At 40.0% G+C, this 12,634-nt stretch overlaps 1 protein-coding gene and 1 pseudogene across 11 annotated transcripts in view; one reads left to right on the forward strand and one right to left on the reverse strand.

The window, feature by feature from the left end:
* The window catches only part of ltbp1 (latent transforming growth factor beta binding protein 1), a 183,492-nt gene that overhangs the window by 53,675 nt on the left and 117,183 nt on the right, over positions 1–12,634 (reverse strand). For 9 of the 11 annotated variants that reach the window (XM_061836278.1, XM_061836279.1, XM_061836277.1 and 6 more), the window contains 4 exons: positions 11,343–11,516; positions 8,661–8,680; positions 8,109–8,211; positions 2,043–2,129 (listed from right to left, as the gene is read on the reverse strand). In XM_061836278.1, the coding sequence (XP_061692262.1) occupies positions 2,043–2,129; positions 8,109–8,211; positions 8,661–8,680; positions 11,343–11,516 (384 nt within the window). The remainder of the gene's footprint in view (positions 1–2,042; positions 2,130–8,108; positions 8,212–8,660; positions 8,681–11,342; positions 11,517–12,634) is intronic. The other 2 variants (XM_061836282.1, XM_061836281.1) reach the window with 1 other exon arrangement.
* Positions 2,459–2,612, forward strand: LOC133510294 (5.8S ribosomal RNA; annotated as a pseudogene).

Below are 12,634 nucleotides of genomic sequence, written 5' to 3' on the forward strand. Positions count from 1 at the left end.
AATGACCCCCTGTAATGCAAAAGCTAATGCATATTGTTAATGGACATTTACAATTAAGAAGTGACTCTCATGTGGCCAATCTAAAGCTTTACATGACGATGAGTTAGAATATTTGAGATGGCATGACTTTTTATGACAGCTGTGAGCCTCAAAACCTACAACGTTAACGCAGTCATCAATTCAGTCATGGTAGAAGACAACTGTGAGTAAACATTTATGTCATACTAGGGTAGCTCCAACTACCGGAGACAAATTCCTTGTGTGTTGTATACATACAGTGAAGAAAATAAGCATTTGAACACCCTGCTATATTGCAAGTTCTCCCACTTAGAAATCATGGAGGGGTCTGAAATTTTCATCATAGGTGCACGTCCACTGTTAGAGATAATCTAAAAAGAAAAATACTGAAATCACAATGTATGATTTTTTTAACAATTTATTTATGTGATACAGCTGCAAATATGTATTTGAACACATGAGAAAACCAATATGAATATTTGGTACAGTAGCCTCTGTTTGCAATTACAGAGGTCAAATTTTTTCTGTAGTTGTTCACTAGGTTTGCAGACACTGCAGGAAGGATTGTGGCCCACTCCTCCACACAGATCTTCTCTAGATCAGACAGGTTTCTGGGCTGTTGCTGAGAAACACGGAGTTACAACTCCCTCCAGAGATTTTCTATTGGGTTTAGGTCTGGAGACTGGCTAGGCCACGCCAGAACCTTGATATGCTTCTTACGGAGCCACTCCTTGGTTTTCCTGGCTGTGTGCTTCGGGTCATTGTCATGTTGAAAGACCCACCCACAACCCATCTTCAACGCTCTGAGGGAGGCAAAGAGGTTGTTCCCCAAAATCTCACAATACATGGCCGAAGTCATCCTCTCCTTAATATACAGTGCAGTCATCCTGTCCCATGTGGAGAAAAACAAATGGTCATTGGCAAACTCAAGACGGGCCTTGACATGTGCTGGTTTAAGTCGAGGAACCTTCTGTGCCATACACGATTTCTAACCATGACGTCTTAATGTATTACCAACAGTCACCCTGGAAACTGTGGTCCCAGCTCTCTTCAGGTCATTGTCCAAGTCCGGTTGTGTAGTCCAGGGCTGATTCCTCACCTTTCTAAGGATCACTGAGACCCCACGAGGTGATATCTTGCATGGGGCTCCACTTCATGTTTAGCTTCTTCCATTTTCTAATGATTGCTCCAACAAGCTGCTTGGAAATTTCTCTGCAGCCCTTTCCAGCCGTGTGGAGTTGTACAATTTTGTCTCTGATGTCTTTGGACAGTTCATTGGTCTTGACCGTGTTACAAGTTTGAGTCTTACTGATTGTATGGGGTGGATAGGTGTCTTTATGGCGCTAACGACCTCACACAGGTGCATCTGATTCAGGATTCATGGAGTGGAGGCAGACTTTTAAAGGCGGACTAACAGGTCTATGAGGGTCAGAATTCTAGCTGATAGAAGGGTGTTGAAATAGTTATTTGTGTCTGTATCACACAAATAAATCGTTTAAAAATCATATATTGTGATTTCTGGATTTTTCTTTTTAGATTATCTCTCTCACAGTGGATATGCACCTATGATGAAAATTTCAGGCCCCTCCATGATTTCTATGTGGTAAAACTTCCAATATAGCAGGGTGTTCAAATACTTAATTTCTTCACTGTAGTTCCTATAAAAAGAAATGTCTCTTCTTTGTTCTTGTTGCTATGTTGTGCCTTTTTCTTTGTTCTGAATGTCGTACCAGGGCAGCAGTGACTGCCAGAGAAAAATTCCTTGTGTTTTTACACACTTGGCCATTAGAGCAGATATAGAATTACAATGTTGGTAGATGCTTAAGACTAGTTACATTATGCAATGGCAATCATTTTTTTTTTCTCCATTCTATTCTAAATGTAATGAACTGGGCCCAGATCCTGCCAAATTGCCATCATGCTTCCAAGACTTCAAATTACAACAACAAGGGAGACTGTGGCAAAGCAGCAAAAGATAATAATAAAAGATAATTCAGTTGATTAAATTAATGAGTGGACCATACCTGCAGACTGAGTTGGCGCAACATCTTGTCCTGCATTAGGGGGGAAAATCTCCAGTGGAACAGGGGGAGAACTCTGCTCAACAACCTCTATCAAATTTAGAAAACATAAATTAATACTTATAATGATGAACTACTCTCTCCACCAAACGTTATGTGATGTCTAATAATACACACAGAAAAATAAGAATCTAGGCATGCTCTTTGGCCCAGATGAAACACTACAAATGGTAAAGCAAAATAATGTTTTCATTCTATAGAGGTTTTCATGCTGATCTCTAGGTTGTTTAAATTTCAAAACAAAATTTCCAATTTTCCAAAATGTTACAACTCTAAAAGTTACTGGGCAATTGCACGGTGAGTGCAAGGAGGTCAAACTGCCCTCGACGCCTAGCAAAACTTGACCAAAACCGATTGACAACTCTTAGCTGTGAATCACTTAGCTCATGCGTCGATGAAGAACACAGCTAGCTGCGAGAACTTAATATGAATTGCAGGACATATTGATCATTTACATTTCAAAGTACCTCGCGGCCTCATGTTACAACTGGGGCTATTCCTGTCTGAGAGTCGCTTCGCCATTGACACGTGAACCCGCCACCCCCTACCCCCATCTTTGTACAATGAAGTACTAATTAATTCCCGGTAAAGTCATGGTGTCCTGTGGGGATTGTGCGGGGACATGCATTATATATCGCTGACACTAACATAAATTGTTAATTGTTTTGTTGTTCAAAGATTGTCACCAGCTCGATATGTGACAAGTGTATTGTTTCACCAAATCACTTATTTCGATGAAAGGTCGGTGGAAAATGGTTGGAGTGTTCGTCTCACAGTTCAATCCCGGACCTGCCCGTGTGGAGTTTGCATGTTCTCCCAGTGTCTGCGTAGGTTTTCTCCAGGAACTCCGGTTTCCTCCCACAGCCCAAAAACATGCAACTTTAATTGGAGACTCTAAATTGCCCCAAGGTATGATTGTAAGCGACTGTTGTCTGTCTCCATGCGCCCTGCGAGTGGGAAGTCTGGTGTGAAGCACACGCTTGCGGTTATCCTGCAACATCTAAATCTAAGTGAGGTCAAGACTGAGTGGGCCACCTCAGAAGGTGTCTTTTCTTTATTGAAGCTTTTCATTTGTAAAATTTATTTATAGCCCTTGGGTCATTGTTTTGTTGCATCATCCATGTTCTTTTAAGCTTTAATTGGCATCTGCCAGCGAAGTCTTTCTTCACATTTTTCTTCACGTTAATGAACATTTTGCGGTTATCTGTACAGGACAACTTTTAGGGAGAGTAGCGGTAGAACAGAAAAGTAGTAGAGCAACTTTCTCCATTTACAATGAAGAAAATAAGTATTTGAACACCCTACTATATTGCAAGTCCTCGCCCTTAGAAATCATGGGGGGGTGTGAATTTTTTATCGTAGGTGCATGTCCACTGTGAGAGAGATGATCTAAAAAAATCTAAAAAGAAAAAATCACAATGTATGATTTTTTGACGTTTTATTTATGTGACACAGCTGAAAATAAGTGTTTGAACACCTGAGAAAACCAATGTTAATATTTGTTACAGTGGCCTTGGTTTGCAATTACAGAGGTCAAAAGTTTCCTGTCGTTGTTCACCAGGTTTGCACTCACTGCAGGAGGGATTTTGGCCCACTCCTCCACACAGATCTTCTCGAGATTAGACGGGTTTCTGGGTTGTCATTGAGAAACACTGAGTTTCAACTCCTTCCAAAGATTTTTTATTGGATTTAGGTACGGAGACTGGCTAGGCCACGCCAGAACCTTGATATGCTTCTTACGGAGCCACTCCTTGGTTTTCCTGGCTGTGTGCTTCGGGTCATTGTCATGTTGAAACACCCAGTGACGACCCATCTTAAATGCCCTGACTGAGGGAAAAAGGTTATTCCCCAAATTCTCACAATACATGGCGTCGGTCATCCTCTCTTTAATACAGTGCAGTCCTGTCCCATGTGCAGAAAAACAGCCCCAAAGCATGATGCTACGACCCCATTGCTTTACAGTAGGGATGGTGTTCTTGGAATGGAATTCTTCATTCGTCTTCCTCCAAACACGGAAATATGTTGGTCTCATTTGACCACAAAACTTTCTCCCATGACTCCTCTGTATCATCGCAATGGTCATTGGCAAACTTAAGAGAGGCCTTGACATATGCTGGTTTAAGCAGCGGAACATTCCGTGCCATGCATGAATTCAAACCATGACGCTTAAGACAGTCCCTGTCCCATGTGCAGAAAAACACCCCCAAAGAATGATGCTAACACCCCCATGCTTCACAGTAGGGGTGGTGTTGGTGGGATGGAACTCATCATTCATCTTCTTCCAAACACGATTATTGGAATTATGACCAAAAAGTTCAATTTTGGTCTCATCTGACCACAAAACCTTCTCCCATGAGTCCTCTGTATCATCCAAATGGTCATTGGCAAACTTAAGACGGGCCTTGACTTGTGCTGGTTTAAGCAGGGGAACCTTCCGTGCCATGCATGATTTCAAACCATGACGTCTTAGAGTATTACCAACAGTCACCTTGGAAACAGTGGTCCCATCTCTTTTGAGGTCATTGACCAAGTCGTCTCGTGTAGTCCTGGGCTGATTCCTCACCTTTCTCAAGATCATTGAGACCCCACGAAGTGATATCTTGCATAGGGCTTGAGATAGACTGTCATGTTTAGCTTCTTCCATTTTCTCATGATTGCTCCAACAGTGGACCTTTTTTCACCAAGCTGCTTGGCAATTTTGTCCGTAGCCCTTTCCAGCCGTGTGGATCTACAGAAGAACTGTGTGAAGGAGTGGGCCAAAATCCTTCCTGCAGTGTGTGCAAACCTGGTGAACAACTACAGGAAACGTTTGACCTCTGTAATTGCAAATAAATGCTACTGTACCAAATATTAACATTGGTTTTCTCAGGTGTTCAAATACTTATTTGCAGCTGTATCACACAAATAAATCGTTTAAAAAAATCATATATTGTGATTTATGGATTTTTCTTTTTAGATTAATTCGCTCACAGTGGACATACACCTGCGCCGAAAACTTCAGACCCCTCAGTGATTTCCAAGTGGGAGAACTTGCAATATAACAGGGTGTTCAAATACTTAATTTCTTCACTGTATGTCATGATTTATATCATCCATCCATTTTCGGAGACGCTTATCCTCACAAGAGTCATAGGAGCACTGGAAACTATACCAGCGATCACTGGGCAGGAGTCAGGGTACACACTGAACTGGTTGCCAGCCAATCACAGGGCATATAGAGAAAGTCAACAGCCACACTCACAATAACACTGAGGGACAATTATAATGTGGAGAACATTCAAACTTGGGTTGGGATTTGAACACTGGTCTTCAGAACCAAGAGGCAGATGCTCTAGCCAGTGTTATACCGTGGAAATATACCATTAAATTCAAATAGATTTTAGTTATAGAGAAGTAGAGTCCTTTTGTCTTCTTACTTTGTTTATACGTTTTAAAGCTGATGACAGACAGATTCAATCGAATTTCTGTCAAGAGTTGCAGAGACAAGAAAATGGCTCAAATGGCAACTAAGATAACTTTGTGGCATCATTTCAATGTCACAACAGTGTACCACTGATCACTCTTCACGGGAAAAGCCCTTTTTTAGGTACCTAGCCATTGATGCATGTCAGATTCATTCTTTATGAAAAACATGATATTCATAAAACTAAAATAGTATGTCATTAGTGAAATGCTCTGAGCGTATGCAGTCAGTGGTTTACATCTTGACACTTTTAAAATGGTACTATATAACCATATAAATGTTCTTATGGTAAAATTAAAAATGAAATCAATCAACACCAAAACAGCTTTATCAATGAAACATGTATAAGTAATGTGCGGTATATTAAGTCGTCATCTAGATGCTCAAAGTGATACAGGGAACATACACTCATCAGAGTGCCCCCCAAGTCAAATGTCCAGGATTTAAACTGGTCTGGTTCGGAAGCAATCATCCTTTCTGGCTAACTACTAGGTAGTTGTCCAGTGCCACTTCTTTGTGGAAGCAGGAACACAAGGAGCACTGCTTTTCCATACAAATTGACCTAAAGCAGGCTACAACCTCAACTGTCAGAAACAGACTCGATGAAAATCGGGGCTTGTTCTCACGGTTTGGCAATGTGAAGCATCTGCCAGAGAAAACAGGAATAGGCAGGTGTTGTCCAATACACTTTACAGAAAAAACTTCATAAGAGCATGTTTTAACTGAGCGCATCTGACAGACATGAGAGAGTCTGGATACTCTGTAGAGAACTTTATGCTGCAATATACAGTGCCGTGAAAGAGTACTTGCCCCCTCATGATTTCAGTTTTCTTCTGTTCTATCACACACAAAGGATTCAAATCCATCCATCCATCTTCTTCGCCACTTATCCTCACAAGGGTCGCGGGGAGTGCTGGAGCCTATCCCAGCTGTCAATGGGAAGGAGACACCCTGAACTGGTTGCCAGGCAATCGCAGAGCACTTTGAGACAAACAGCCACACTCACAATCACACCTATGGGCAATTTAGAGTGTCCAATTAATGTTGCATGTTTTTGGAATGTGGGAGGAAAACGGAGTGCCCGGAGGAAACCCACGCAGGCACAGGGAGAACATGGAGAACTCCACACAGGTGGGTCCGGGATTGAACCCAGGACCTCAAAACTGTGAGGCCAACGCTTTACCAGCTGACCCACCATGCCGCCGGGTTTCAAATCATCAAACTCATTTTAATACTACTCAGAGCCAACTCAAGGAAATGGAAAATGCAGTTTTCAAATGACAATTCAATTTAATGCACCCAAAAAAAAAAAAAAAAAATCCAAGCCTTTCTGACCCAGTTTGAAAAGGTAATTGCCCCCCGAACCTAATAATGGCTTGTGCCACCCTTGGCAGCAATAACTGAATAATTAATTGGTGATGATTCTTTCACATTGCTCTGAGGAAATTGTATCACACTCTTCTTTGCAGAATTGTTTCAACTCCGCCATATTGGAGGGCTTTATCGCATGAATTGTCTGTTTAAGGTCACACCACGGAATCTCAATTGGATTTAAATCCGGACTTTGACTTGGCCACTCCAAAACCTTAATATGTTTGCTGGTGTGTTTCTGATTGTTGTCCTGCTGCGTTTGAGGCCCCAAACTGATGGACGGACGTTCTCCTTAAGGATTTTATGATACACAGCAGAATTCGTTGTTCCATTAATCACAGTAAGTTGTCTTGGTCCTGAGGCAGCAAAGCAGCCCGAGAGCATCACACTGCAACCACCAAGCTTCAGTTTTTGAATAATGTTCTTAATAAACACTGACCTTAAGTTAAGCCAGGTAGGCCCGCAAGAATTTGTAATGTTGGTCGAGGTCCTTTTGTGACCTCCTGGATGAGTCGTCGCACTCTTGGATGAATTTTAGTTGGTCATCCAATCCTGGGAAGGTTTGCCACTGTTCCCAGTTTTCTCCATTTGTGGATAATGGCTCTGACAGTGGTTCACTGGAGCTCCAAAGCCCTGGAAATGGCTTTGTAACTATAGCTTTCCAGACTGACCAATCAATTTTTCTCATTTTTTCTCTCTTCTTGAATTTCTTTCGATCTCGAGCTCTTGTAGCTTACTTTATGTTTGCTGACAGATTCTATTTAAAGGATTTCTTGTTTCAACAAGTATGTTGGTAATCAGGTTTGGCTTGTGAAATTGAACTCCCCTTTACCGACTTTGTGGCTAGTCACAATGATTTTGTGAATTAACACAGGGGGGATTACTTTTTCCACAGAGGGTCAGAAAGGCTTAGATTTTTTTTGTGAAACTTAATAAATTGAATTGTCATTTGAAAACTGCATTTTGTATTTTCTTTGGTTGTCTGAGTGATATTAAAACTGGTTTGATTCTTTGAAACCTTTGTGTGTGATATATATGAAAAAAAACCCAGAAATCAGAAATCTTTTTCACAGCATTGTGTAATCGGATTTTCCATGGAGCATACTTTGATTATTTTGTTCTCAATAAAATATGCAGTGTAATGAAGTTCATGTAAAGGGTAAATAGACAGACACCTGGGTAAGCTGCATTGATCTTGACAGTGGATACACCAGGAGATAGTTGGGGTAGTATGGAATCAACGACTGGCTTATTACTAACCACAGGTACTACCAGCTCCTTCAATGACAAAACACAGAGAACAACAGAAGAATAAGATTAAATGAGGAAGAAATTTTGAATTGTTTGTTTAGCATTTTAGCTTGCACATGGATCCCAAGAAGCTTTTGCCATGCAAGATTCATGCTGATAAAAATATTAGCAATTAGCTTGAAAGGTATCCAACTGATACTGAGTTATCGAGCAAGAATGAGCAACTCAGCAGGTAAACCAAAGGGCAAATTATCTGCCTCTTGGATTGGTTCCTAAAAATGGACAAAGATTCCGTGGTATATTTCTAACTCATTAAAAATGACTGATGGTCATGTAATGCGCTGAATTAAAAAAAAATATTACTCATTGCCTCAATTTATGGAGTGAAGTGTCTGATTTTCATGCAAATAGAATTTGGCTACAATGCAGCAGCTGATATTACTCTTGCATATGCCAACTGTCTCAACAGAACCTACCTGATCTGGGGCAATGGTTGCTACCAACAGCAAAACACAAAAAGAAAAACCGTTAAATATAATGATATAAAGACAATTACTGACAACAACAAGAATTTTTTTTAACATCTAAGTTTGGCCATTGAGAGCCTACTGAATATACAGGACAGTTACAAGATCGTAATGCATAATAATTTATAGTAACAAAAACATTAAGTAGATACTCGATTGAAATGTGAAATATGACGGTCAGACAGTATTCTTATCACTGAAATATGGCATACTATCAATCATGACTAAATCGTCTTATCTCTTTTTTCCACGCATGCTGTCCATGCACCCCTTTGGTTGTTTTTTTGTTTTGTTTTGCATACGTACTATGTCTTTCCTTGCCAGTTTGAAAATGAACCTGTTTAACGTACACATCACCCATGGATAACAGTCCATTCAATTCACTTCAGTTCAGTTCAGTCCCTCCCCTTGCCTTCACAATACCCCCTGACGCTGGTTGCTCATTGGTAATTAACAAGAAATTCAGAATGAGTGACAGTTTGCTGCAGTTTTCCTTTGGCACAGCTGAGCTCAATTGAAAAACAAACTGTTTACTGTTGCGAATCACTTTCCCTGTCCATATAGTATATAATATTTATATAAACAATGTAATATTTTGTCCTCCTTGATTGACCTTGAACATTGTCAAATATCTGTCAAATTAACAAATGTCTGTGTAAATGTCTGATAGTTAAATGAGTCTTGTTGCACTGAAATCTAAACAATAAGCAAACAACACTCGACAAGAAGTTTTGATATAGAGATAATTCCACTGTAAATCAGTATTAGAGTGATAATATAATGTGTATGTGTAAACACGTGTTGTTTTGTTTATTTTGGCGGCGCGGTGAACAGATTGGTTAGAGCATCAGCCTCACAGTTCTGACAACTGGGGATCAAATCCCAGCCCCGCCTGTGTGGAGTTTCCATGTGCTCCTCGTGCCTGCGTGGGTTTTCTCCAGGCACTCCGGTTTCCTCCTACATCCCAAAAACATGCATTGATTGGACACTCTAAATTGCCTACAGGTGTGATCTTGAGTGCAAATGGCTGTTGGTTTCTATGTTCCCTGCTATTGGCTGGCAACCAGTTCAGGGTCTACCTTGGCTCCTGCCCGAAGATAGCTGGGATAGATTCAAGAACTCCTGCGACCCTTGCGGCTCAGATAAAAGATGGATTTTAAATTTCTCATTACTCTATTCAAATAAATCCCCCCTTTAACTACTACCTGCTGCTGCCACTTAAGCTTGCCTTCCAATGGCCAATCAACTCGCTTGTCGGTCTCATGTCCTCTCATTACTTTAAGGAGTCCATTAAGATTAAAGCTCGAAGAATGAATCATTTCAAAAACTGATTCAGTTCAGTACGTTCACTAAAAAGATTCTTTTGAATGATTTATTCGCGAAGAAACAACACTACAGCACCATAGCTAGATATATCGCATTGTGAGATGGTTGTTTGTGATTGGGAAAATCAATCGGACCCATTCCCTGCCAGCATACCGGCACAGCGTGAGTCAACAACAGTGGCCAATTCTAACACAAAAATACTTTGGAAACAGCAGTTTAAGTGACAAATGGAAATAATTTTTGGATAAGTTGTTCAGTCCCAACCGATCATTTTTTTCTGATAGCCGATCCGTTACTTCAGGTCCTTTTTACCAAGGTTCCACTGTATATTAAAAGGTAAAACTGTTGTGAGCATTATGTGGGCAATTTGAGTCAGATCTGAACTGTGATTCATCCATCCATTTTCAGAGTTGCTTATCCTCACTAAGATCGCAGGAGTGGTGGTGCCTATCTCAGGAGGCGGGGTACACTATGAACTGGTTGTCAGCCAATCGCAGGCCACAGAGAAACAGTCATACTCATAATAACACCTAAGGGCAATTTAGATGATCCAATAAATGCATGTTTTTGGGGATGGAGGAGGAAAAAACGGAGTGCCAGAAAAAATCCACACAGGCACGGAAAAAACATGCAAACTCCTCACAGGCAGGGCCGGGATTTGAACCCCAGTCCTCAGAACTGTGAAGCCAACACTCAATAAATACCACGGGTCTAAAACTGGATTCCAGATTTTGCCTGCCACATCATTCTTTATTGCCCAAGAAAGGAAATCATGTGTCTGCTTCATGTGTCTTGCAGAAATCTCAAAATTGCAAATTATCTTCACCTGTGATAACAGTGAAAGAAATTCTATGATTTAATAACAATTGAAAAACATTCTGCCAGGCTTCTAATTCCAAAACTAGTTAGCCATCAATTTTCTGTGTATATTTAATTTATGTGGTGAGTTCCTTTAAACAGAAATATCTCTTGTTCTTTGTTCTTGTTGCTATGTTGTTCCTTGTTCTTTGTTCTGAATATTGTCCCAGAGCGGCACCGACTGCCGGAGAAAAATTTCTTGTGTTTTTTTCACACTTGGCCAATAAAGCTGATTCTGATCATTCATTGATATGTCCTCACAGACATAATAGTCACCCGATGCAACAGAAGTCAAAACTATGGCAACGAGCATTTTCATTAGATTATAAAGTATCCATTCTTACAAGAAGTTTTAGTATCCAAGAAAATATGAGTGTGACTAAGACTCTCTCACTAAGTGCAAATTTTCCATACATTTGAGACCAAATAACAAAATCAGAATCTCACCTGGTATGATCTCTTCTGGTTTCCCAAAAGCCACCACTGTTTTTTCTGGTGTTGGTAAAGGGAGGGGTGTAAGAGGATCATTGGGTGTCTGGTCAACTGTAACTGGTTTATTGGCAGGTGGATTTGGGAGAACAGTGTAGCCCATCCCACCAGGGCAAATTTCTTTGAACATGGCTACACAGAAAAAGAACACAATACTTTAGGTTACGTAAGATTAAGATCTGCACATAACAGCAGTATTATTTCCTCAGAATTTTTTTTTTTAGAAATGAATAAAATGTGTTTTACAAGACAGATTACCTTGAAATTTAAGAGTGAAATGAAATCCCCATTGTATACACACCAGGCAATATGAGGGTTGTTTTTGTTTATTGTTTTTCGAGAATGATTCATTATATGCACACTTGACACCTTGTCACTGATGTCCCAAACAAATATTAAATGGATAAAATGTTCTATTTAAACAAAACTAGCACAGCATGCACCGGCAATCAGAGAATCAGTCTTCAAGAAAATTGTGTTAAAAGTCAAACGGACACTTCTTATTTATACATGCTGAAGCTGGATGAGCCATTGATTCAGGACTTTCAGATATCCAGTGAACTAAAAACAAACAAACTTAAATAAAAATACCTGGAAACTTTTTTGGAGTGATTGATCCAAAAATGATGCTTAGTCCAAGACTTCTTTCAAGGCTTTCACAGCAAATCTTATTTAAACTCCAGTAAAACAATAACTTAATTTGTATTAGTTTTATAAAAATAATAATTGTTATTATTTCACTGATGTGCATATATACATACATACAGTGAATAAAATAAGTATTTGAACACCCTGCTATATCACAAGTTCTGCAAATCACAAACATGGAGGGGTCTGAAATTTTTCATCAAAGGTGCATGTCCACTGTGAGAGAGATCATTTAAAAAGAAAAATCCAGAAATCACAATATATGATTTTTTTAACAATGTATTTGTGTGATACAGCTGCAAATGAGTATTTGAACACCTGAGAAAACCAATGTTAATATTTGGTAGAGTAACCTTTGTTTGCAATTACAGAGGTCAAATTTTTCCTGTCGTTGTTCACCAGGTTTGCAGACACTGCAGGAGGGATTTTGGCCCACTCTTCCACACAGACCTTCTCTAGATTAGAAAGGTTTCTGGGCTGTCGCTGAGAAACACAGAGTTACAGCTCCCTCCAAAGCTTTTCTATTAGGTTTAGGAACTCATCATTCATCTTCTTCCAAACACGATTATTAGAATTATGACCAAAAAGTTCAATTTTGGTCT

Source organism: Syngnathoides biaculeatus, chromosome 12 (assembly GCF_019802595.1).
Source record: "Syngnathoides biaculeatus isolate LvHL_M chromosome 12, ASM1980259v1, whole genome shotgun sequence".
In the NCBI taxonomy this organism is placed as follows: Eukaryota; Metazoa; Chordata; class Actinopteri; order Syngnathiformes; family Syngnathidae; genus Syngnathoides; species Syngnathoides biaculeatus.